Source organism: the organism of the source record quoted next, unplaced genomic scaffold (genome assembly GCF_019419815.1).
Source record: "Pyrus x bretschneideri cultivar Hongxiangsu unplaced genomic scaffold, Pyrus_bretschneideri_v1 Contig8, whole genome shotgun sequence".
In the NCBI taxonomy this organism is placed as follows: domain Eukaryota; kingdom Viridiplantae; phylum Streptophyta; class Magnoliopsida; order Rosales; family Rosaceae; genus Pyrus; species Pyrus x bretschneideri.
In genome coordinates this window covers 9899062-9921983 of record NW_025999820.1, presented here as the reverse complement: position 1 = coordinate 9921983, position 22922 = coordinate 9899062, and the positions used below count along the sequence as shown (strand labels likewise).

The 22922-nt window shown below is 36.5% G+C and overlaps 3 protein-coding genes and 2 pseudogenes across 3 annotated transcripts; all 5 read right to left on the bottom strand.

The window, feature by feature from the left end:
* Window positions 1–128: 128 nt before the first annotated feature.
* LOC103959192 (DNA repair protein RAD51 homolog) lies at window positions 129–1222 on the bottom strand. The gene is made up of 4 exons (XM_048575244.1): window positions 1083–1222; window positions 793–918; window positions 493–622; window positions 129–392 (listed from the first exon to the last, which is right to left on the bottom strand). Exons 1-4 carry the CDS (start codon window positions 1220–1222, stop codon window positions 129–131), a joined length of 660 nt encoding a protein of 219 aa, XP_048431201.1.
* A 3408-nt stretch (window positions 1223–4630) lies between these two features.
* On the bottom strand, window positions 4631–7831 carry LOC103959113 (putative pectinesterase/pectinesterase inhibitor 45). The gene is made up of 3 exons (XM_009371456.3): window positions 6763–7831; window positions 6515–6675; window positions 4631–5875 (listed from the first exon to the last, which is right to left on the bottom strand). Exons 1-3 carry the CDS (start codon window positions 7686–7688, stop codon window positions 5178–5180), a joined length of 1785 nt encoding a protein of 594 aa, XP_009369731.1. The 5' UTR covers window positions 7689–7831; the 3' UTR covers window positions 4631–5177.
* A 1264-nt stretch (window positions 7832–9095) lies between these two features.
* LOC103959114 lies at window positions 9096–11904 on the bottom strand (annotated as a pseudogene).
* Window positions 11905–15152: 3248 nt separating this feature from the next.
* LOC103959193 lies at window positions 15153–16834 on the bottom strand (annotated as a pseudogene).
* On the bottom strand, window positions 16498–20419 carry LOC103959115 (probable pectinesterase/pectinesterase inhibitor 12). Its single transcript, XM_009371457.3, has 3 exons — window positions 19341–20419; window positions 17735–18428; window positions 16498–16716 (listed from the first exon to the last, which is right to left on the bottom strand). The coding sequence occupies exons 1-2, from the start codon at window positions 20272–20274 to the stop codon at window positions 17740–17742; spliced, it is 1623 nt and encodes a 540-aa protein (XP_009369732.1). The 5' UTR covers window positions 20275–20419; the 3' UTR covers window positions 16498–16716; window positions 17735–17739.
* Window positions 20420–22922: the final 2503 nt, after the last annotated feature.

Genomic DNA, 22922 nt, shown 5'->3' with positions numbered 1-22922 from the left:
TGCAGACCTATTACAAGACAGGTACCAAAACAATACATGAAAAATGTATTAGTCCTTGACGTCGGTGACATACCTTCTGGGGAGATCTGAAACCGCGCTTCAGCTTGGGCCAAAACAAGGAGAACTTATCACGTTACAGATGCGCTCTTCGCCGCTTCCTTTCCGGACAGCAAGCCTGTCGTAAGAAGGAACAAATGATGAGTAACGCTCATTGCTGACGTGAGAACAGTTCCGTTTGGGAGGAAGGTGAAAGCATTTAGCATTACAAACCTTGTGGTGGAAGCATGAGCCATGATGTTACCACCGATAGGCTTAATTTGAGGACCGGCAAAGATTGTAGAACCATCCACTTGTGCAACCACTTGATTTGTGATCACAACGGCCACGCCAAACTGCGTTCACAGTACAGAGGGGAAATCCGGATCAATAACAATGCTAATCTAGGGGGTCCAAGTATGGTGTTGTGATTAGTGATGGTGTAACTATTTTTACCTCATCTGCCAACTTCTGAAGGCTCCGGAGAAACTTTGCAAGATGCATTTGCCGCGCTGAAAGTTCTCCTCTTCCTAAGAAATCTGTTCTGTAGAGGGCTGTCGCACTATCTACTATCATGAGAGCAAACCTATGGAACCAACGTTGTTTAGATAGTTAGTCTTACCTAAAAATTTGTACACTTGACGAAACTCTAAACAAGCATATATCTTGGACAAAGACGTTTGCAAGACCCTAGGTCATACAACTTACAAATCTCCTTACACAACAAAGAACGGAAATCATATAGTGGTGTCGCACCTTGTTTCTACCATCATGGAAGCTGCTTCAAGCAAGAGCCTTGATTGGTGATCCGTGTTATAAGCTCTAGCATTCGCCACATTCTCCAAGATATCAACACCATTGAGTCCAAATGATTGAATTTTTCTTCAAGTATTTTTTTTTGTCAAATTTTCTTCAAGTATTTAAGCACTTGTATTATAATACTTAGTATACTAAGCCGTCTTCCCAGTACACTAGAAAATCTTTTCATCAAGAATCCAACACTCACTCTCTAATTTTTTTTTCAGGCTCAACCATAAAAGATGAACAGTCCATAAACAAAAGAGGAACAGTGCTTTGATCTCCCAAGGTACTTCTTTTTTCTCTTCAAAATTTGAGCAGTCATGTTTCTCTTGAAGCATTCTTCTCCCATATTTTCATGGTGTTTATCCTTTGTGCCCTTGTCCATGATGTTGCCATGCTTCTAGTAACAACGATGTTTTTTGGATTCTTTTAATGTCGTTTGAACTCCAGATACTTCTTTTTTTCTCTTCAAAATTTGAGCAGTCATGTATCTCTTGAAGCATTCTTCTTCCATATTTTCATGGTGTTTATGCTTTGTGCCGTTGTCCATGATAGTAACAACGATGTTTTTTGAATTCTTTTTCTGTCGTTTGAATTTCATGGTTTAGGCAGACTTGTGTTGGAGTATGTGGTGTAGGTGGCTTAATATGAGAGAGGGTGGGGTGTGGGTTTCGTTTGTTTATTACAACAGAAATAATTAAAATTGCACGAGTGTTGCGACCAAGTTACTGGTAAGAGAGGTGTGGCAAAGAGAGAATAGAGAGAATATGACTTCGGAAAATAGTAGGATCTTTACGGTGATACCTTTATTTATAGTAAACCACGAAAAGAGATGAATTTTCTCTCTAAATAATACAAATCTTAATATAAAAGAGTTACTCTCTTTTTTGAATAAATGATATTATCTATACTAGAAGGGAATCATGGACTTAGCCTCATAATGTGCTAGCAATAATGAGGTTCAAATTCTTCTCACTTACAAGTGAAAAGGAATACCACTAGACCATAGTACTAAATGGCAAAAGAATTACTAAATTAAAGACAAATCCTAGACCAAATCTACAAAGATTTACACAATCACACAACATAAAATATTAATTAAAACAAGGAGCATTTTGATATAGATGTCTCGTTTTTAAATGTCATAAGTTAAACATTTTCATTTAGAAAATTTGATTAAACATTTTCTCTACAATTTTGATACTTAATATCATTTCATTTTATTTTGTTAGAAGTCTATTCACGTTATTTCTTTGGGCATTCCCTTTTTTTCCTCCTATTTTTATGTATCTCTCAATATGATGACTTCAGATTTTTTTTTTTTTATTGAAGTATTTATTTTAGTAAATTAAATAGAATGTTAAAAACCTCGTTGTTAGGTACGTTTGTCCGTTTGATTGTGACATCCCACATCGCCCAGGGAAGTGATCCTTATATGTATATTCTCATCCTTACCTAGCACGAGGCCTTTTGGGAGCTCACTGGCTTTGGGTTCCTTTGGAACTCCGAAGTTAAGCGAGTAGCGCACGAGAGCACTCCCAGGATGGGTAATCCATCGGGAAGTTCTCGTGTGAGTTCCCAGAAACAAAACCGTGAGGGTGTGGTCGGGACCCAAAGCGGACAATATCGTGCTACGGTGGTGGAGCGGGCCCGGGAAGTGATCCGCCCCGGGCCGGGATGTGACAATTTGGTATCAGAGCCTATCCCTGGCCGGAAGTGTGCCGACGAGGACGTCGGGCCCCTAAGGGGGGTGGATTGTGACATCCCACATCGCCCAGGGAAGTGATCCTTATATGTATATTCTCATCCTTACCTAGCACGAGGCCTTTTGAGAGCTCACTGGCTTTGGGTTCCTTTGGAACTCCGAAGTTAAGCGAGTAGCGCACGAGAGCACTCCCAGGATGGGTGACCCATCGGGAAGTTCTCGTGTGAGTTCCCAGAAACAAAACCGTGAGGGTGTGGTCGGGACCCAAAGCGGACAATATCGTGCTACGGTGGTGGAGCGGGCCCGGGAAGTGATCCGCCCCGGGCCGGGATGTGACATTGATTATATCGGTACGTTTGGTTACTTATAAGATAAATTCATTTGGTTTATAGTATATTTGAATTTTTGGTACATTTGGTTTCTTGGTTACATTTGAATTTTTTGTACATTTAATTTCTTGGTATATTTGAATTTTTAGTACGTTTGTTTTCATTATTTTTTTTTTAACTAATAGTGAGGAATTACTTTAATTAATTATTTTTTTTTATAGAAAGAGTCATTAAAAATGTAGGAGTTTAAATTACTTAAATTACTTATTTTTTATAGAAAGAGTCATCAAAACGAAGGAGTTTAAAGGATCGGGGAAAGTAATTTCCTAGAATGTAGGCAATTAGTTACAAGGTGAAGTGCAGATGCTTTTAAATTAATTATATGTAATTTTCAAATAGAGAAATGTTGATGTGGCAATTAGTCAAAGCCTCTTAATCAAATCTTAAAAATGAACCAATATTTGATCTAAAAAGTATTGAAAATATGTAGGGGATTCTAATTTCTCATTGAGCACCCTTTTTCCTTCTTTTTTTTTTTGGGTTGACCCTTTTTTGGAAGAGATTTTTTCAGTGTGACCAGTACACGGAGTGGTACATCACGTATCACTAAACAAATGGTGAGATATGTGTGCTAAAAAGTTAATAACTTAAAAAATAAAATTTTTCATCATTCTTATTAAAGCATGTGGTTTACTACTTGTGTTCTCGTCACAACTAAAAATTTCTTTTTTTTTTTCTGTGGGCGACTTGGGCACACCTGTGGGTGCCAACTTGTTTAGTTGGCTAACAAACTGTTGGTGATACTGAGCAAGGGGCACCATAAGAAACTGTGCCTAGAAGATGGGTGACTGATGCCCAGAATTCTAGTGGTGTTAACGATTAAAAAATTTATAGTTTAAGTACCATGTTCACTTAATCAAGGCCTGTCTTCTTGGGAATTCGAGTTGCCACTCCACCTAAATTAAAATGATTCTTTTGTTGGTTGCTATCAATGGATTTCCATTGGTCATCGCAGTTTTTTTTTTTAATAGAATTATCAACAATTATATTAGTGTGGAGTTTGTATATCAGTGAGGTTGATATTGTTTTTGGTTGGAAAATGACACTCCTAATGTTATTTCTGCTCTTCGATTATTTGATTTTGATCCTCCTTGATCTCTTCATACACAATAGTTTATTTGTTTGGACCACATTCCGAAAATGACTTTCTATGCATCTCATATATATTTTGAAGGAAATTTTATTGCGGATAATTTTGCTAACATCGGCTTATCTTCTCCAATTTTAACATGGCATGATTCTCGCCTTGCCTGGATATTGCTTCTCAAATTAATGTGCATCCCGGCATCCAAGTGTATCTCACTTTCCTGTGTTTTCCTAACTTTGTGGTGTTTTTCGACTTGTTTTGCAAGTTTAGACCTTTAGGTTTGGTTTTAGGGTTAGGTTTCATGCCCCCCTTCTTTGTGTCATTCTTGTTTTTGTTTCTAGATGGATAAGGTTTATGTCCTCCATTCTTTTTCATGTATTCTTTTTTGTTGTCTCTGTTTTATGAGACATAAAATTATTGCCCATTGACTAGATGTAACCTTTTATTTTTTTTCGTTATAAATAAAATTTGTCTTGTACTGTCAAGATTTTCTTAAAAAAAAAATTTAAATCATGTAAGCTTGTATTCAGAAAAAGTATCAATAATTTAAGTTTTAAGTTTTAACCATATTTTGCTTGATGTAAAGTTCCAATGTTTGTCTTGACGTTGCTTAATTTTTTACCTTTTAGTCTTACTGTTATGCCCATAACAAAATCATATGAAATAGAGTGGAGAAGTGAAAGAACTTTTGTAATTGGACCAAAATGTCAAAACAACACCAAAAACAAGCAGAGAGTCCATTTCCAGTACATCATTTCCATCACATTCACATCTACAATTTCAGGATTCCACCCCCACCAGAACACAACTTTCTCCACTTTTTGGAACCATGTTTTGAATCAAAAAACGAAATTTTGGAAACATGTAAACCTAAGCATTCAATTTTGGTACAACCTAGAATTCAATTGAATGAATTTTGCTACACAGTGAACCGTATGTTTTTTCGTACGTAATTCGATTTTTTTTCTTCGTTTAAGGCTAATATATATTAGTGTGTTGCAAATACAGTAGGATGTCAATTTCACTCCCTTGATGATCAATGCTAAAACAAAGAAACTAACAACATTACCATTTCCCTCTAGACACAGATGTTCCACTCTTCTTGATCACATAACTTCGACACCACCATCGTCATCTCCGTGTCACAAACGGACTACGTTTAATTTTCAAATAGGCCGAAGCGAACAGGAACACCCTCAACCTTGAGCCAAGCGTGCCCCTTCAAGAAAGGCCCTACAGTATACTGCATTGCCTCTTCCTTGTTAATTTTCTTGTATCCATCCCACTTCACTCTGTTGTCAGTTTTTGCGCCCGGTCCCTTGTTGTTATACTCTGCGTAATACAACGTTTTCAGCGCGAAATCTCCTTCCCATGGTGTCCATCCATCCGGGTGAATCAGGTCCTCAATTGTCGACTCCATCACTATTGTTCTCGAAAATTCTTTCCATGGCCTTCCTAGGTAGGTCTTGAATTGGGACTTTACTGGCTCAAGATCTTTGTCGGGCATGATTTGGCAATTCTGCAACACTATTCCTGTGGTTTCCCGTTTGTCAGTCCTTCCCTGGGCTGTGACAGTGTTTTGTTGGTTTTCCAAAGGCTTACGAACGTAGATTAAGCAGTTCTGGAATATGGTAGCAGCGTCGCCAAAGATGAAATCAACGGTGCCGGAAATGACACAGCTCTTATAGAACTGCCGATGAGTTTGTACGTACAATGTCTCTTGGTACCCTTCAAACCGGCAGTTCAGAAAAATAGCGCGGTCTGCTTGAACTCTTGCTGCCACTGCCTGACGCTTTTCAGGTCCAGCCGTGTTTCTGAATCCCATCGACTTTGCCATAAAACCTTCCCCTAAGGCCGCTGCAATAGAATCAAACGGAAAAAAAGAGTAACTTTCACACTAGCTTAAATGGTGAGGTAGGCTTTATACATTCTCCATGTTCAATTGCTATAAGATATATACATTACTTGTTTCCTAATTCGAGTGTGAGGGTGTGAGGTAAAAGAGTCGCATATTAGTCAAAGGAGAAACCTTACAAGGGCTTATAAGAAGTTGGCCATTCTTTATATTGCCAATTGGTTTTATGGTGGAACCTTTACTTTCTTCATAGTATTAGAGTAAGTTAGCCCACATGTGAAGCGGTCACACGTGCTCTACGTCACCAATTCGTATTGCCCACTTGTTAGGCTTAAAAATTCGTCACACGTAAGGGGGTGTGTGAGAGTGTGAACTAAAAGAGTCCCACACTGGCAAAGGAAGAAACCTTACAAGGGTTTATAAGAAGTTAGGCTACTCCTCATATCGCCAATTGGTTTTATGGTGGAACCTCAACTTTCTTCATCAAGCACATGTATTGTAATACAAAAGGAGAGTGATTTTAGCACGTCCATTTTCTCGCTCTACACACCCATGTTTATTTATGGCACTGGGTTTTCGATTTATGTAAGTTAAAAGAAATGAAGAGGCAAAAATAAACAGGAGTGTGTAGGAGCACATACCGAAAGGTGCAGTTTGGAATGTCCTAACTCCATCGGCAAAGTTCTTATTTCCAGTGATGATGCTCTTCTGTGAACCATCGCCGTACATTGTAACGTTCGGCATCTTCTTTGTCACAGTCACAGTCTCATCATAGACTCCTTCTTTAACATAGATGACATACCTGAATTTTCATAAGGGTTAAAAAAAAAACTGATAAATAAAGATAATATGATTATGAAAATCATCGTCTTTTGAACACAACACATACCGTCCTTCGTATTTTTGGGGCATTTTTTCCAAGGCTTCATTAATGGTTTTGTAGTTTCCACTGCCATCTTTTGCCACTGTCACGTTGGGGGTGAGCTTCTTGTCATTTTTCTTCAACATCCTTCTGTCCTCGTGACTCATCCAGGTAGGGAATTCGCCCTTGTCCTGCGATAGAAGGCGGCGATTTGATCCTGCAGCTGCTCCTGTACCTGGTAGCTGCAACTGGTTAAGGAGTGAAAGCATGGCCAGGGAATTGCTCGTGAATTCCTTAGAGGTCTGCAACATCTTCTCCAAGTCGGACTTCAATTTTCCATCAGGAAACCCGTCGATGCATGTCTGCTGGTAAGATATCACCGCACTCAGCCAGCTGTTCAAGACGCCGATGCGAACTTTCCCTGACTCAGTGTTGCTGCCAACCTGAGAAATGGCGTCCCCTAATTCCTCCATGGCGTCCTCGAACAGCTCTTTGCAATCCTCGAACGCTCCCTTTTCTTCCGGGCTATTGAAAGTGAGCTCCGCAGTTTTGCTGTAGACACTCTTGGCCTCGTCTGAGGTGGCTGAGATAGCGGTCTTGATGAATGCCATAGGTTTCGTTTCGCCATTTGCCTTTTCAATGATGCCCTCGCACTTGTCCTTGTAATCTGTCACACTGCACATCTCTTTCAGGATCTTCTTACTATTTGAAGGGGTTTTGTTCTTCGATGGTGCATTTTTCTGTTTTGGAGCCATCGGTGCAGGTTTCCCTACTTTGCCTTGCTTAGCATTTCCTTTCTTGTTATTAAGTCTGTTGACAATGAAATAGGCTCCGACGGCAATCAGAACAAGAAGGAGTATAACAACGACGGCGATGATAATTCTCTTCTTGACCTTACGTGCCTTCTCGGCCTTTCGGCGTTCTGAAATCTGGTCGAAATCCTGAAATGCCATTGCAAGAGGTGGCTATAAGGCAGAGAAGCCTCTGCCTTATTAATTATGGGCCAAGGCACAGGGGGAGACGCCTATTCGAGGAAGAGACAGGAAAAAGATTGAAACACAATGGCGTTTTGGCTTTAATTGTTTACACTTTTTGCCTCCTCTTCCTATCTTGTTATTCTTCAGTTTCAGAATTTTGAATCTCCATTGTTATTTTGGCATTTGACAAAGGAGGTTTGGTCAGGAGAGTTTTCAGGTATTCTATTTTTCAAAAGTTAGTTGGAGAAGACAAGAAGGGGTCATTTCCTTTACAACCGCATTTCCCCCGCAAATCCTTCCTGAAATTACCAGTATACCCCTTACTCTCAAACTACATATGAGCATATAGTGTTCAAATTTGTCAACGAATTCATGATTGTGTGCATTCTTTTGTGAGGTTATGATTGAAGTCATAATTCATGACTCTAATTAATGGACTAAGCCAGTCAAGCATTAAATATATGGGTTAGGATTCGATGACACGGGCTTTTGATTCACATTTTGACATTTACTTTTGTAAGGTTCACTCCTTAATATAATGTACTTTAACAATTCAATTATTTATATATAGTACATTATTCATAGATCATCCTTGCAAACAATTAGACAAATCAATAAGCATTAAGACATTCATTTATAGTGAAGAAAATTAATGAATGCGGTTCTACAAAGAAACATTAAATTAATCCAATGGTCATATGGTTTCAGATTTGGGTTTTTTTTTTTTTGGTAAAACAGATTTGGGTATTTTTAGTAGATATGATCTTTGAGGTAAGACATAAAAGATAAACAGTTTGATCGTTAAAATACATTATGAAGTTGATCCACAAAAACTGTGTAAAAATGTGTGCTAAAAGCGTATGTCCTAAAATCTTAACCCTATGTATATTAATCGATTAGAAAATCACGTGAATTTTTTAAAAAAATAGCCTCTCTTTGGTGTCTTCATAGAGTTATAACTAGTAAATATGTATTAGGCCGGTTGGTTAGTGTAGTTTGTCCATTCTCTTGCATTTAAGTTCACATTTTTCTCTTTGTAAATTGTAGTAGTATTGTAAAAGAAAAACAGAATTTTGACTGATAAAAAAGGGTTTGATCTTGTGAGGGTTCAAAATGATCAAGGGGCCGTCGAGTTACTATATTTCTAAAACTTTCCAATTTCCATGGAATCATGAGGCAGTAGTCAAAATTGTTAGCGTTTTATTTGGGGTTCATATGGTTTGAATGTTGAAATGCTAAAAGTGTAGAACATTCCATCAGAAAATACCCCCTAAACCCCAAAAAATCAGAAATATTTCACTTCATTCGCACAAACTTTCACCTTTAAATACATATTTGAAAATGTACGAAAAATTATTTCAAACAAAACTATTCAAACATAGATCAGACGCCTTCATCATAAGGAAATAAAGTGGACTGCAGCCATTCATCACCAGCAATAAACTCTTGCACACTGAAATTGGATGCATCATAATAGTCCATAACATGATGTCTTGTCCAGTTCACTCTATTATCCGTCCCAGCGCCAGGACCATAATTCTTGTACTCTCTATAGTACAAAGTGTCCAACCCTAGGTCCCCAGACCAATTAGTCTACCCAGTCGGGTCAATAAAATCGTTAATGTAGGACTTCAGGACAACAGTCGTAGAGTAAATCATCCACGGCCGGCCTAAGTAGCTTTTGACAATGCTGGAATTAGAGTGCAACTCATCACTGGCTACAATGGAGCAGTTCTGCATGGAGATTCCTGTGTTCTGATCTAGTGTGTCCCTGGACTGCTCGGTGATGACTGTGATTTGTCCCGGCATTGGCATTTTGGACACGATGGTGCATGCTTGAAATACAACTGCGGCGTTACCACATATGTAGTCTATGGTTCTGAATATATCGCACTCTCCGTAGAATTGTCTGACAGAGTGCACGTATAATGTGTCTTTGGTAGCCATCGATGGCGCATTTGTAAATTGCAGCCAGACCTGCATTAATTCTCAGAGTAACTGCTTGGTGCTTTTCTGGCCCTGCCGTGTTCTTAATTGTTATGTCTCTTGCTAGAAAGCCCTCTCCGGACACAGCTGAAAAAATTGAGTGTTCGGTTAAAACAAACTGGGAATGAAAGGGGTACCAAATGTAAACTTGATTTTTCAAAATCTGCACTGATAATTGAAGACAGTTGAGGTTCTACCATAAAATTAATTGGCAATATTGAGAGTAGCCGACTTATAAGCCCATGCAAAGTCTCCAACTCCTCCCATAAATGTGGGATACATTCTCAAGAATCTCAACACGCCCCACGTGTGGAAAATTTTCAATCCTAAAACTTAGACAACACAACGAGGGGGCATGGAGCACGTGTGGCGTAAGACAACCTGCTCTGATACTATGATAAAATTCAAAGAAGCTCGAAGAAGTAAACTTGAGAGAGAGAAACTGATTTTTATATTTCTTCACTACTAAGAAGTACTACTGTAGAGCAGAGTATTTATACTCAGGGACATGTACATCTAGTTGCACTAATCTCATTAGTTAGAAACACATGGCACTAATGACAACTATACACAAGTTAATAAAACAGTACAACATTCCTAGCATCACACTCTCCATTCTATCAATTATCCCCTATGATTAAGCATGTTATCGATCTCAGTCTCGATTAGATTTTTATCATAATCTTGTTGAACTTTTGTCATGTGTAGCAGGGGTGAAAAAGTCATTTAAAAACGTTGAAGCTTGTTCAATCTTTAAATCAGGCTTAAAATGACTTTAACATGAAAATTAATCACACGCGAACAAAATTAATTACCTACGGTTGCAGATCTGAATGGAGTCCATCCATCATAATAACTGCGTTTACCAGTGATGAAAGTGATGTCACTTCCATCTCCAAAAAGAACAAGGTTGGTCTTGTAGCTCGGAATCTCTACATTTTCTTCATAAATCCCTTCTTTGACATATATAATCGTCCTATCATAACTACTGTTTGGAGAAAAAATAATAGCATCACTAATAGTGGTGAAGTTCCCCGATCCATCCGCAGCAACCGTTAGGACTTCACCAGGGTCATATTCATTGCCGGAGCTCTCCAATATCCGGCAGTCTCTCCTCGATAACCACCTTGGAAAGCAAGGGTGGAGCCAAGTACAAGGCTCCCCTAGGCTATAACATAGAGAGAGTTTGGTTTTTAAAGCTTAAAAATATTAATTTTTAGGTTAGTTTATGATTTTTAATTGTCATATTTCACATAAGAAATGAATTTTTTTTATTAGTAAGCCTATTTTTAAGAATAATAAGAGGTAATAGATGCTAAATTAACTCATCATTTTAACCAATATTATATTTAATAATAATAAATTAAAACTTCCATATCACAAATGGTTCCTTATTTTATTCACTTGAAAGCTTTGAAGGCTAGAAACATAGAAAACATAGCATAAAATTCTTGCTTCAAATTACTACATTCAAGTTTTTAGTATTATATAACTTTATGTAGGCAACATAGGATTAAAAACTTGATTTCGTAGTAATAATTTTAGCTTAGCTCACCCACCGAATAATTTTTGACTATGCCATTGTTGGAAAGCTCATGAGACGGCGGTTTGTGCGCCCTTTATTCGCCCCTTGCTTTGTGATAACTGAGAGAGAATTGCTTACATATTTGTATGTACTAGTCAAGGAGTTGACTAGTGTTGACTTCATAGGGCCAGAAGCAGAAGCCAATCCTTCCATGCAAGTGTCCTTGTTTGTGAGAGCAGCGCTGAGGTAAGCCCTAGCATCGTTGAGTTTCTTGGCGTTTTGTGCCTGGACTCGAGACACGGATCTTTGTAAGGAAGAGAGAGTGATTTGGTGCAGCTCCTTGCAGTCCTGGACAGGTACCTTTTGCTTCTCGACGATCTTCGAGTACTGTTCGGCCTTGTAGAAGAGATCGGTGAGCTTTCCAGCTTCGGAGATGGCAACGTTAAGGGATTGGAGGAGGTAGGAGAGGATGTTGGGAGTGATGTTTATGGAGACTCTGAGTTTTAGTGAGTCGAAGCAGATGTCCGGGTAGGGTGTGGACTTGCAGAATGATCTTATGGACGACAAATGGGGATTAAAAGTAGTCTCGTTCGAAGACGAAGACGAAGAAGAAGAGGAAGAAATGTGGAGAAATAAGATTATGCAGAGGAGCTCCAGCAGTTTCGCAGTGCAGGAAGCCATGAAAGGACTCAGGGGAGGACTTAAGAGAAAAGAAAATTGATATAAACATGCAAGAGTCAGAGTATGTAAGAGCGTAAAAGTGCACAACTTATCGGTGGCTATAAAATTCAAAATTTGCTAATGGCTTTAAATCTGTTAATTTCTTGTGCAAATTTGATTTGGATTTGCCAGACTAATCAATTTATTTTTATTTTTTTCATCTCTTCAATTTTTTTTTAACTTAATATTCTCTGATTGTTGAATGTTAATGCACAATGAAGATTTGTAATAAAATGTATTGCACATGTGGCATAATCTTATTGGGTGTCGGTCCCATATATGTTTTAAGAATGATCTATAAGTTTTAGGAAGAAAAAAGAGTCCACAAGTTAAAGTGAAACGAAATTTGAGTTTTAAGGATTAAAGTAGTGACTTTTGAGTTACAGGGATAAAGTGAGATCAAAATGGAGTTTCATAAGGCGCAACTAAAAATATATAAGACTATAAATAATGTATTTTGAGCTTACAAACTTAATAATAGAAACAGTTCAATTTTTAATCACTATTTGAAGATCACTTCTATAAATTCATTTGAATTGAAAATAGTTTAATCATTCAAATGTATAAAAAAAAAAAAAAAATTGTTCATCATGAATTTGTTACTTGATATCTATATCGTTGATTTTGTTTTACACATGTCAACTACTAAATGATCTCTAATTCAAAAAATTTATAGGAGTACGTAGTCTTTAAGGAAGACAAAGAAATTAAACGGTTTCAATTATAAAAGTTTGTACAATGAAAATACAGTACTTGCATGGAGGAATGAGCTCATCCCTTAAAGGAGGGGATATTAGAGTATAATGACAATGCTAATAGAATAATACATGCATTCCCCCTTTACTGGGGTGAGCTTCTTCCTCTACTTGTAAATAATGTATTTTACTATCGAAATTTTATACTAGGAAATGCTCAATTTCTTAATCATTATTTGAAAATCATCCCGACAATAAAATCATTCAAATTAGCAATTGTTTAGTAATCCAAATATATCAGACATATTAACAGTGTAGGTACCAAATAGGCAAATACCATATTAATGATGAATCATTCATTTATTCGAAACATTTAGATGACTAAATAATCTTCAATTTGAATAATTTTTTTTTATAAGGATGATCTTCAAGTTAAGATTAAAAAATTCAAACGGTTTCAACCATAAATTTTTACGGTGATGATACGTTATGTGTAAATGTGAAAATGAGTATATCCCCTCAAAAGAAGAATACAAGTATCATCCATGCTAATATATACAGATTGTGTTTGCGCTTAATTCATTTCTTTCACGGGAGATATACTTTATGTTAGGTTTACTATATTATTGAAAGAGCAATGATTGACTACATAAAGATGAGTAGAAGATCTAACTCAAAATTCTTCTTGTTTGATTCATAAAACTTTGTACTTATAACCGGAATCATTCATAATATAAATAACTTTATAAAGATCATCTCTGCAAAAAATGAATTAAATTTGAGGTCATTAAGTCGATCAACTGTAGCAAATGGATAGACAGTTCATGATACTTTTACTATTTCCGTCCATATGTTCTTATTAATTCGATGACTAAATGATTTTAATTTTAATTGAATTTTTGCATACATGGTCTTTATAGAATGATTTATACTATAAACAGTTTTTATAATAAACACGAAGATCTATAAATTAGAAACAAAGAATTTTGAGTAGGAACTTCTACTCATCATTTAAGTAACCAAGTATTATTCTTATTGAAAAGTTCCAAAATAAAACAGGGAAAGTGGACTGTATTCTGAAAATCTTAACAATATTTTCTCTACGTATACTTAGTGATTTTTTTTTAATTAGCTTTACTACGTACCTTTGTTTTTGTTGGAGTTTCATGTTACGTGGTTTCAGAAAGGGTCGGGATAAGGAAGGTCCTCACTCTTCATGTTATGTGGTTTCTGTTGGAAGAGCATGTTGGACATGGGCCACATGATACCTTGGCCTAGTGGGTGGACTATGGAGTCGGTCGGTCATCTTTTGGGAGTCTGTGAGTAGACTGCTGTTTAAGCTTTCACTGAAAATTAGAGGAAAATGCTATTTTACGTATCTGTTTTTATTTTTTATACATTTTGTTAATTTTTTATCGTTAATTTTTTTCAATTCAATTAATCCGACTATTGAAACTTGAAAGAAATGTAAGAAAAATAAAAATACATGTATGAATAATACTATTCAAATTTGATCGATGAAAACTCTAGCAACATGCTTGACTTAATTACAAATTTTAGAAAAAGTTTTAGGGGCCCATTACATGTTTAAATGTATAAACTTTAGTCCAAGGCGTCTCTTTTTATTATTAATATTGCCAATATAATTTGTCATTCATTGATAGTGACATCAACGCATCATCAAAAATATATCGACATTATTCTCTTTACATAAAATAAAACTTCCGTGAATGAAGATTTTCTCCCAACCAAAACACACTCAATATACACACCTCATTGTAATTTTTGCACTCGACCTTTGTGTGCATTATTTATCTGTCCTATTATCTCCCAATATCTCACATGCACAGATTCTTCCTGTATCAACGTTTTTAGTCTTTCTTTGTCTGCATAGAACTCTGTCTTGTAAATTATTTATCCCACTTGCCTGACTTATGAGCATTGCCAATAATTACAATTGCTAATTAATTGGTACAAAGAAAAAAAAAATGAAGGGAGAATTTTCAAGCTATTCCATTCAAGTAAGAAACTAGGGTTCCGGTGTTTCAAGTCGATCACAAGCTATTATGTAAACATTTAAAATATATAATAATGTGCAATAAAATTAGATTACCATTGATGTGGTATTTGAAGTGTAGGTAAGTTTCTCCCCATAGCAAACTTTATACCCATGACTTTTTTTCTTATTCTGTTTTTCCATTCCTTGTTTTGTACAATGCCCAGGCTGGTTCCTAAAACCTATTTCAGTATTTTAATTGTATGCCAGAAAACTGAATTCGTAGGTTCGAACCTATTTGGATCATTCCGAGTTCTAACTTAAAAGAAAGAATTCAGGAAGAAAGAGTTCACTTTGATTGTTAAGAGTAGATAACCGGTTCATTTATGGTGCTTATATTACTTTTTACTGCTCTAAATTTTGTTAACAAAAACAAAATTGATTGAAGAAGATATAATTAGATACAAGATTGAAATTACACATCAACTGCTTGAATCCTCAAGCCCCAAATCCTGCAGTTATTTGACATCAGTAGTGCGCAACCACAGGTTGCCTTCAATAAATTGAGCCACAGTATAGTTTTGGCCTGAGTGGACTCATTAAATACTCGGCAGCCCGGGCACGTACTCCTCCATAAGACAATGTGCTCAAAGCAAAATCCGCATTCCACTAAAGCCACCCCTCAGGCATCATGGCATTTCTCAAGAAAGACTGCATTATTACAATTCTTGAATACAGGCTATACAGCTTCCAAGTCCTACCAAGGTAAGTAAAAGTTGAGTTAACAAAGGGTAACATGTCTGCATCTGCAGTAATGTTGCAGAAATGGATTGAGATTCCGGTCGGCTCATTCGGGTCCTTCCGGCCTTGGGCTGTGACGCTGTTCTTCTGATTCCGTCGGCCATTTTTGGCTAGGATCTGGCAGTTTTGGAACAAAACACTTGCATCACCAAAAATGAAGTCAACTGTACTACTTATTTTGCAATCTCTGTAGAACTGGCGCATTGTGTGTGCGTAGAGTGTGTCTTGGTACCCTCTTATTTGGCATTTGTTGAACACTGATAGTTCGGAATCCGATCTTGGGGCTACTGCCTGGTGCTTCTGTGGCCCTGCCGTGTTTTCGAATGTTATGTCTCTGGCTATGAAACCCTGACGCTCACAGCTGAATACATAGTTCAATGAAAACAGGATCAGTTTTCGTAATATAAAATATGAATGATGGAATACGATTTCCTAGTAGTGTAGAGAATATAACAAAAAGATTACATCACGACAATGATCCTAAACTTATACTCATGTTTCACTTTAGTCATTCAATTCAATTTTTAAATTCTACGTCAAATATTTGAGGTAAGACATAAAAAATAGACAATTGAATCACTGAAATACATTATGAAGCGAATCCTTAAAAAATGTATGTGAAAATGTGTGTTCAAAACGTGTGTACTGAAATCTTAACCCTATATATGTGTTTGGCTACTTTCAACATTCTTCAACTAATTAAAGAACAAATAACATCTTGGCTTGATTAAAAGCCCTTATGATGTTTTCTCGCAACACCGACTGTTATAATTTAGTGTTAATCGACATATCAACTATTAGGGGTGGGTTAGGTATGGTTACCGTACCGAACTTTTGGTTTGACAAAATCTATTAATTACCTTTGCAGTACTAAACTTTCAATATACCGAAGTTTGGTTGGCATGGTATGTCAATGGTAATTGCCACTTTGTTTTTGGACAAAATCTGTTTTTGTTTTTTTAACCCAATTCAAGGACAAAACTTTTTTTTTTTTGTACCTTTATCTCATATATTGTAGCCTAAATTCATCTATTATTAATCATTCACAATTCACACACACAATAATTCAAATGATGCATCAAGATTCATGATGAAAATTAAGTTGACAATTCAAATAGAAGTTACGAACCAAAACAAATAGAAGTTAACAATCCCAATAGAAGTTAAAGTTTCAAACCAAATGAAAATTGGAACTAAACTTCCAAAAGTAAGATTCATTGATCAATTCTTCAAGCTTGAGATGTCGAAGCTTTTGGAGGAGGCATTGAACTTGTGTCAAGCCTACATTACAAACAAAGAAAACATATTAGTAGCAAGAAGAATTAAAGTTGAAAACCATTTGATAACAAATTTACTAAAAACTATTAAAGTATATCTCACTTGTTTCCACTTCTTCCATTTCCTTGTAAAATCAAAGCGTATATTCCATTGGTTTCTGGTAGAAGTTTACTTCATCCGCCCTAAGCTAATTACTAATATACACTAGTGCCTCTAGCATTTTAGGAGTCAAGGATGCCCTAAAAGGGTCCACAACCCTCCTCCCTAGGCCAAATGCATTTTCACTAGCAACGGTAGAAGTGAGGATTGCAAAGATATCCTTGGCTATTTGTGAAAGAATTGGGAACTCTTTTGTGTTTGATTTCCACCAACTCAAGAGATCAAAGTCACCAACAACACTGCTAATATAAGTAGGATTTTATTTTCGAATTATTGAAATATTATAAATATGTGTCATATAATTATATATTATATAACATATAAAATATATTTTAGGTACGGTACGGTAATACCATGATAAGGGCATCCATTACCAATACCGTACCATGAAATTTTGGGACGGTACAATATTGTACCATTACCGATTGGCACAAAAAATTTGACACAAAATCGGTATGGCACAATTAGCGACAAAAATTCTACCCGTATCAATTATCATGTCACGAGGTAAGCTAATATGATCATTACTCTCAATTACGAATACAATTGAATGAGGACATGGACAGTACATTTGTCTACGACATTTTAATTACATTAATTGAGGAGTGAAAATCACATGAAATTTTGTAAAATAGCCTCTCTTTTGTTGCCTTCACTCTTCATAGAGTTCACGAGGCGGTGGCCAAAATTGTTAGCGTTTTATTTGGGGTTCATGGTTTGAACTCTGAACTGCCCAAAGTGTTGAACATCCTATCAGAAAATATCCTTTATACCCAAAAAAAAAAATATAAAATTCAGAAACCTTTGATATACATATTTTGAAAATGTATGAAAAAACTATGTCAAACAAGAGTATTCTTACAGAGATCAGATGCCCTCATCATAAGGAAATGAAGTGGACTGTAGCCATTCATCACCAGCAATAAACTCTTGCACCGTGAAATTGGATGCATCATAGTAGTCCATAACATGATACCCTCTCCAGTTCACTCTATTATCCGTCCCAGCGCCAGGACCATAATTCTCATACTCTCCATAGTACAAAGTGTCCAACCCTTGGTCCCCGGCCCAATTAGTCCACCCATTCGGGTCAATAAAGTCGTCAATGTAGGACTTCAGGACAACAGTCGTAGAGTAATTCCTCCACGGCCGGCCTAAGTAGCTTTTGACAGTGCTGGAATTGGAGTACAACTCATCACTGGCTACAATGGAGCAGTTCTGCATGGAGATTCCTGTGTTCTGATCTAGTGTGTCCCTGGACTGCGCCGTGATGACTGTGAATTGTCCCGGCATTGGCATCTTGGACACGATGTTGCATGCTTGAAATACAACTGCGGCGTTACCACATATGTAGTCTATGGTTCCGAATATATTGCACTCTCTGTAGAATTGTCTGAAAGAGTGCACGTATAACGTGTCTTGGTAGCCATCGATAGTGCATTTGTAAATTGCAACCAAGTCTGCATTCATTCTCAGAGCAACTGCTTGGAGCTTTTCTGGCCCTGCCGTGTTCTGAATTGTTATGTCTCTTGCTAGAAAGCCCTCTCCGGACACAGCTGAAAAAATTGATTATGTTGGTTAAAACGAACTGGGAATGAAAGGGCTAGCAGATGTAAACATGATTTTTCAAAAACTGCACTAATCATCCCCTATGGTTAAGCATGTTATGTGTGTGTCACGTGACAGAGTGAAAAGACCATTTTAAAACATTAAAGCTTATTTAATCCTTCAATAAAACTTGAAATAATCTTTTCACCCTCTCACATGAGAGGCGTACGTAAGCGAATTGGACGAAATGCAGATAGGAAGTTTGATTGGACTAACTAATAACAAGTTTAACCTCAATAGTATCTTTAAGAATTTTCTTATATTGTACTAGCCATCATTATGGTCTGGTCGGAAATGTCAGTATATCCAAATCAAACTTTTCGACCTAATTTTGACCCATTTTGCTCATATGACGGGTGAAAAAGTCATTGAAAAATTAATCAGGCGTAAAATGACTTTTACATGAAAACTAATCACACATGATCAGGAGTGTATTCAATAGGAATTTAAGAGATTTTAATGAATTTATAAATTTATAGATTTTTATGAAGTTTAATTGATTTGTAGAAATTCTATGTAAAATTTTAATTTAATTCCTTTGAAATCTTATGAGAAGATATGAGATTTGTGGATGCTTAAAATACACTACAAAATCTCTCCAATTCCCTTTAATTCCTCAATTTTTCCAAATTCTTCAAATTCTAATTCTAATTGAATACACCTGAATGTTATAAACTTCTTTAAAATTTTAATTGAATACACTCATATTTCTAAGGATTTTTATAAACTATCTTAAAATCCTAATTAAATACACATTGAATTTCAAAGAATTACTTAAAATCCTGATTGAATACCCCAAAATTCATTATAAGAATTAAAATCCTTCAAAATCCCAAATTGAATACACCCCCCTTAATTACCTACGGTTGCAGATCCGAATGTAGTCCCTCCATCACCACGACTGCGGTTACCAGTGATGAAAGTGATGTCACTTCCATCTCCAAGAAGAACAATGTTGGTCTTGTAGCTCGGAATCTCCACATTTTCTTCATAAACCCCTTCTTTGACATATATAATCGTCCTATCATAACTATTATTTGGACAAAAAATAATAGCATCACTAATTGTGGTGAAGTTCCCCGATCCATCTGCGGCAACCGTTAGGACTTCACTGGGTTCATATTCATTGCCGGAGCTCTCCAATATCCGGCGGTCTCTCCTCGATAACCACCTCGGAACGCTCATAAGACGGCGGTTTGTGCGCCCTTTATTAGCCCCTTGCTTTGAGATAACTGAGAGAGAATTGCTTACATATTTGTATGTACTAGTCAAGGAGTTGACTAGGGTTGACTTCATAGGGCCAGAAGCAGAATCCAATCCTTCCATGCAAGTGTTCTTGTTTGTGAGAGCAGCGCTTAGGTAAGCCCTAGCATCGTTAAGTTTCTTGGCATTTTGTGCCTGGACTCGAGACACGGATCTTTGTAAGGAAGAGAGAGTGATTTGGTGGAGCTCCTGGCAGTCCTGGACAGCTCCTTTTTGCTTCTCGACGATGTTCGAGTACTGTCCGGCCTTGTAGAAAAGATCGGTGAGCTTTGCGGCTTCGGAGATGGCGACGTTGAGGGATTGGAGGAGGTAGGAGAGGATGTTGGGAGTGATGTTTATGGAGACTGAGAGTTTTAGTGAGTCGAAGCAGATGTCTGGGTAGGGTGTGGACTTGCAGAATGATCTTATGGACGACAAATGGGGATTAAAAGTAGTCCTGTTCGAAGACGAAGACGAAGAAGAAGAGGAAGAAATGTGGAGAAATAAGATTATGCAGAGGAGCTGCAGCAGTTTTGCAGTGGAGGAAGCCATGAGACGTCAGAGGAGGAGTTGCGAGAAAAGAAAACTGATATAATAACATGTAAGGGTCCGAGTATAAGAGCATAAAAGTGCACAACTTGTGGGGTAGGGACATAAATGGATATTTGCTTAGCTTAATGAATAACATACGGATAAGGTCTTATTTTGCCCCAAAAAAAAAAAAAAAAAAAAAAAAAAAAAAAAAAAAAACACTTTCATCCAGTGAGAGATACACATATCCCTCTATTTACATATAATGTATCTTTAACTTACAAACTCAATGATCGGAACAATCCAATTTCTTAACCATCATTTGAAGATTATTTCTATAAAATATCTTTTGAATCAGAAATAGTTTCATTCAAACATATTAAATAAATGGACGGTTTATCATGAATATGTTACTTGATATCTACACCATTAATTTGTTCTATACATTTCAACTACTAAATGATCTCCGATTCTAATTATTTTTTGTAAGGGTAATCTTTAGTGAAGATTAAGAAATTAAGAAATTAAGTGAGTTCGATTATGAAATTTATATAGTGAATCTACATATTTGCATGGGAGAAATGAGCTCATTAGTTCAAGGATGGGATACAAGTATTATCAATAATAATAATTAGAGTTTAATGACAATGTTAATAAAATAATACTTGCATTCCCCCTTGAGTAGATGGAGCTCATTCCCTCACTTGCAAATAACGTATCTTCACGTAAAAAATTTATACTCAAAACCGGTCAATTTCTTAATCCTTATTTGAAGATTATCCCTACAAAAAACATTCGAATCGGAGATCATTTAATAATCCAAATGTATCAAATAAATCGACGTGTAGGTACCAAATACCATACTAATGATGAACTGTCCATTTACTTGAGACATTTGAAAGACTAAACAATATATGATTCGAATGATTTTGATACCACTAAAATTGTCACACCCTGATCCCGAGATACCTCTAGGATTGACATATGACATCATAACATACCTCTCTAATTGTCATGCCTTGCTTTCGAGACATGACCAAAATCAAATCAACGTTCCATTAGCGTCGTAACTTTTCCTTTATATTATGACTGCATCTAACCCTTGTGTTTGGTTGATCTTCAAATTAAGATTAAAAAATTCGAACGATTTTGATTATAAATTTCTTATGCTGAATATACGTTATTTCAAATGGGGAAATGAGTTCGTCCATTCAAAAGGAAAATACAAGTATTGTTCATGTTAATATATACAAGAACTATGTAACATCCCACATAGTCTAGGGGAGTGATCCTTAGATTTATATTCTCATCTCTACCTAGCACGAGGCCTTTTGGGAGCTCACTGGCTTCGGGTTCCATCGGAACCTCGAAGTTAAGCGAGTAGCGCGCGAGAGCACTCCCAGGATGGGTGACCCATAAGGAAGTTCTTGTGTGAGTTCCCAGAAACAAAACTGTGAAGGTGTGCTAGGGGCCCAAAACGGACAATATCGTGCTACAGTGGAGTCGGGCCCGGGAAGTGGTCCCGCCCGGGCCAGGAAGTGACATACTATATGATGTTTCCAACCTTCGTGCGGAGAAATCTTAATTCTTCGCGGTTGATCATATAATAGGAGTGATAAATACAATAAAATATAAGAAAAATTAATGAAAATGACTTGAAAATTTTGAGTTTTAACGAAAAATACAAAATAAAGGGTAAAATGAATAGTATCAAGATTGAATTTTTAGTGTAAAAATATGATTTTTCGTTAAAATAAACATTATCATAAGCTTTTCGTTAAAATTCCTTAAAATATACTGTCGGTTGTAAAGTAGATTCTCAGCTCTATTTATTTTCTTTAATTCGTTTCTTTCACGGGAAATATACTTTATGTTAGGTTTGTTGTCCTTTTGAAAAGTTTCAAAACAGATAAAGGGACTGTATTCTGAAGAGGATGATGATCTCCTCCTCTCTGTGGGATCCCTGAAGATCCTTGAATAATTCGTTTCTTTCACGGGAAATATACTTTATGTTAGGTTTGTTGTCCTATTGAAAAGTTCCAAAACAGATAAAGGGACTGTGTTCTGTATTCTGAAAAGGAAAAGGATATCCTCTGGATTCTTTTTGATGGGATCCTGAATATTCTTGAATTTTGTGCATTTATCGTTAATCGTAAGATTAGAAATCATTTTAAATATATTTATTTAATATTAAACATAAACAGTACTTGACAAAAACTGATCGTACGATAAATGATAAAGGCACCAAATTCAAGAATCTTTAGAATTCCCGCAAAAAAGATTTGGAAGGGATCTTCTTCCTTCTGAAAATCTTAATAACATTTTCTCTGCATATATTATTTACTTTCATATTATGTGGCTCAAGGGGACAGGAGAAGGACGGTCCTCTCGTTCCTCCCCATTATGCGATATTCATGTTTGAAAAAATATGGACATATGCCACATGGTACCTCGGCGTAGTATGTGGAGTCTCTGGATTATGGAGTCAGTCAGTCGGTCATCTTTTGGGAGTTTGTGAGTAGACTGCTGTTTGAGCCTTACACTGAAAATTAGAGAAAAACATTGTTGACACATTCTTTTTTTTATCTTTACATATTTTGATATTTTTTAATTATTAATATTTTTTTGAATTCATTCGATCTGTCGTTTGAAAATTGAAAAGATGTATG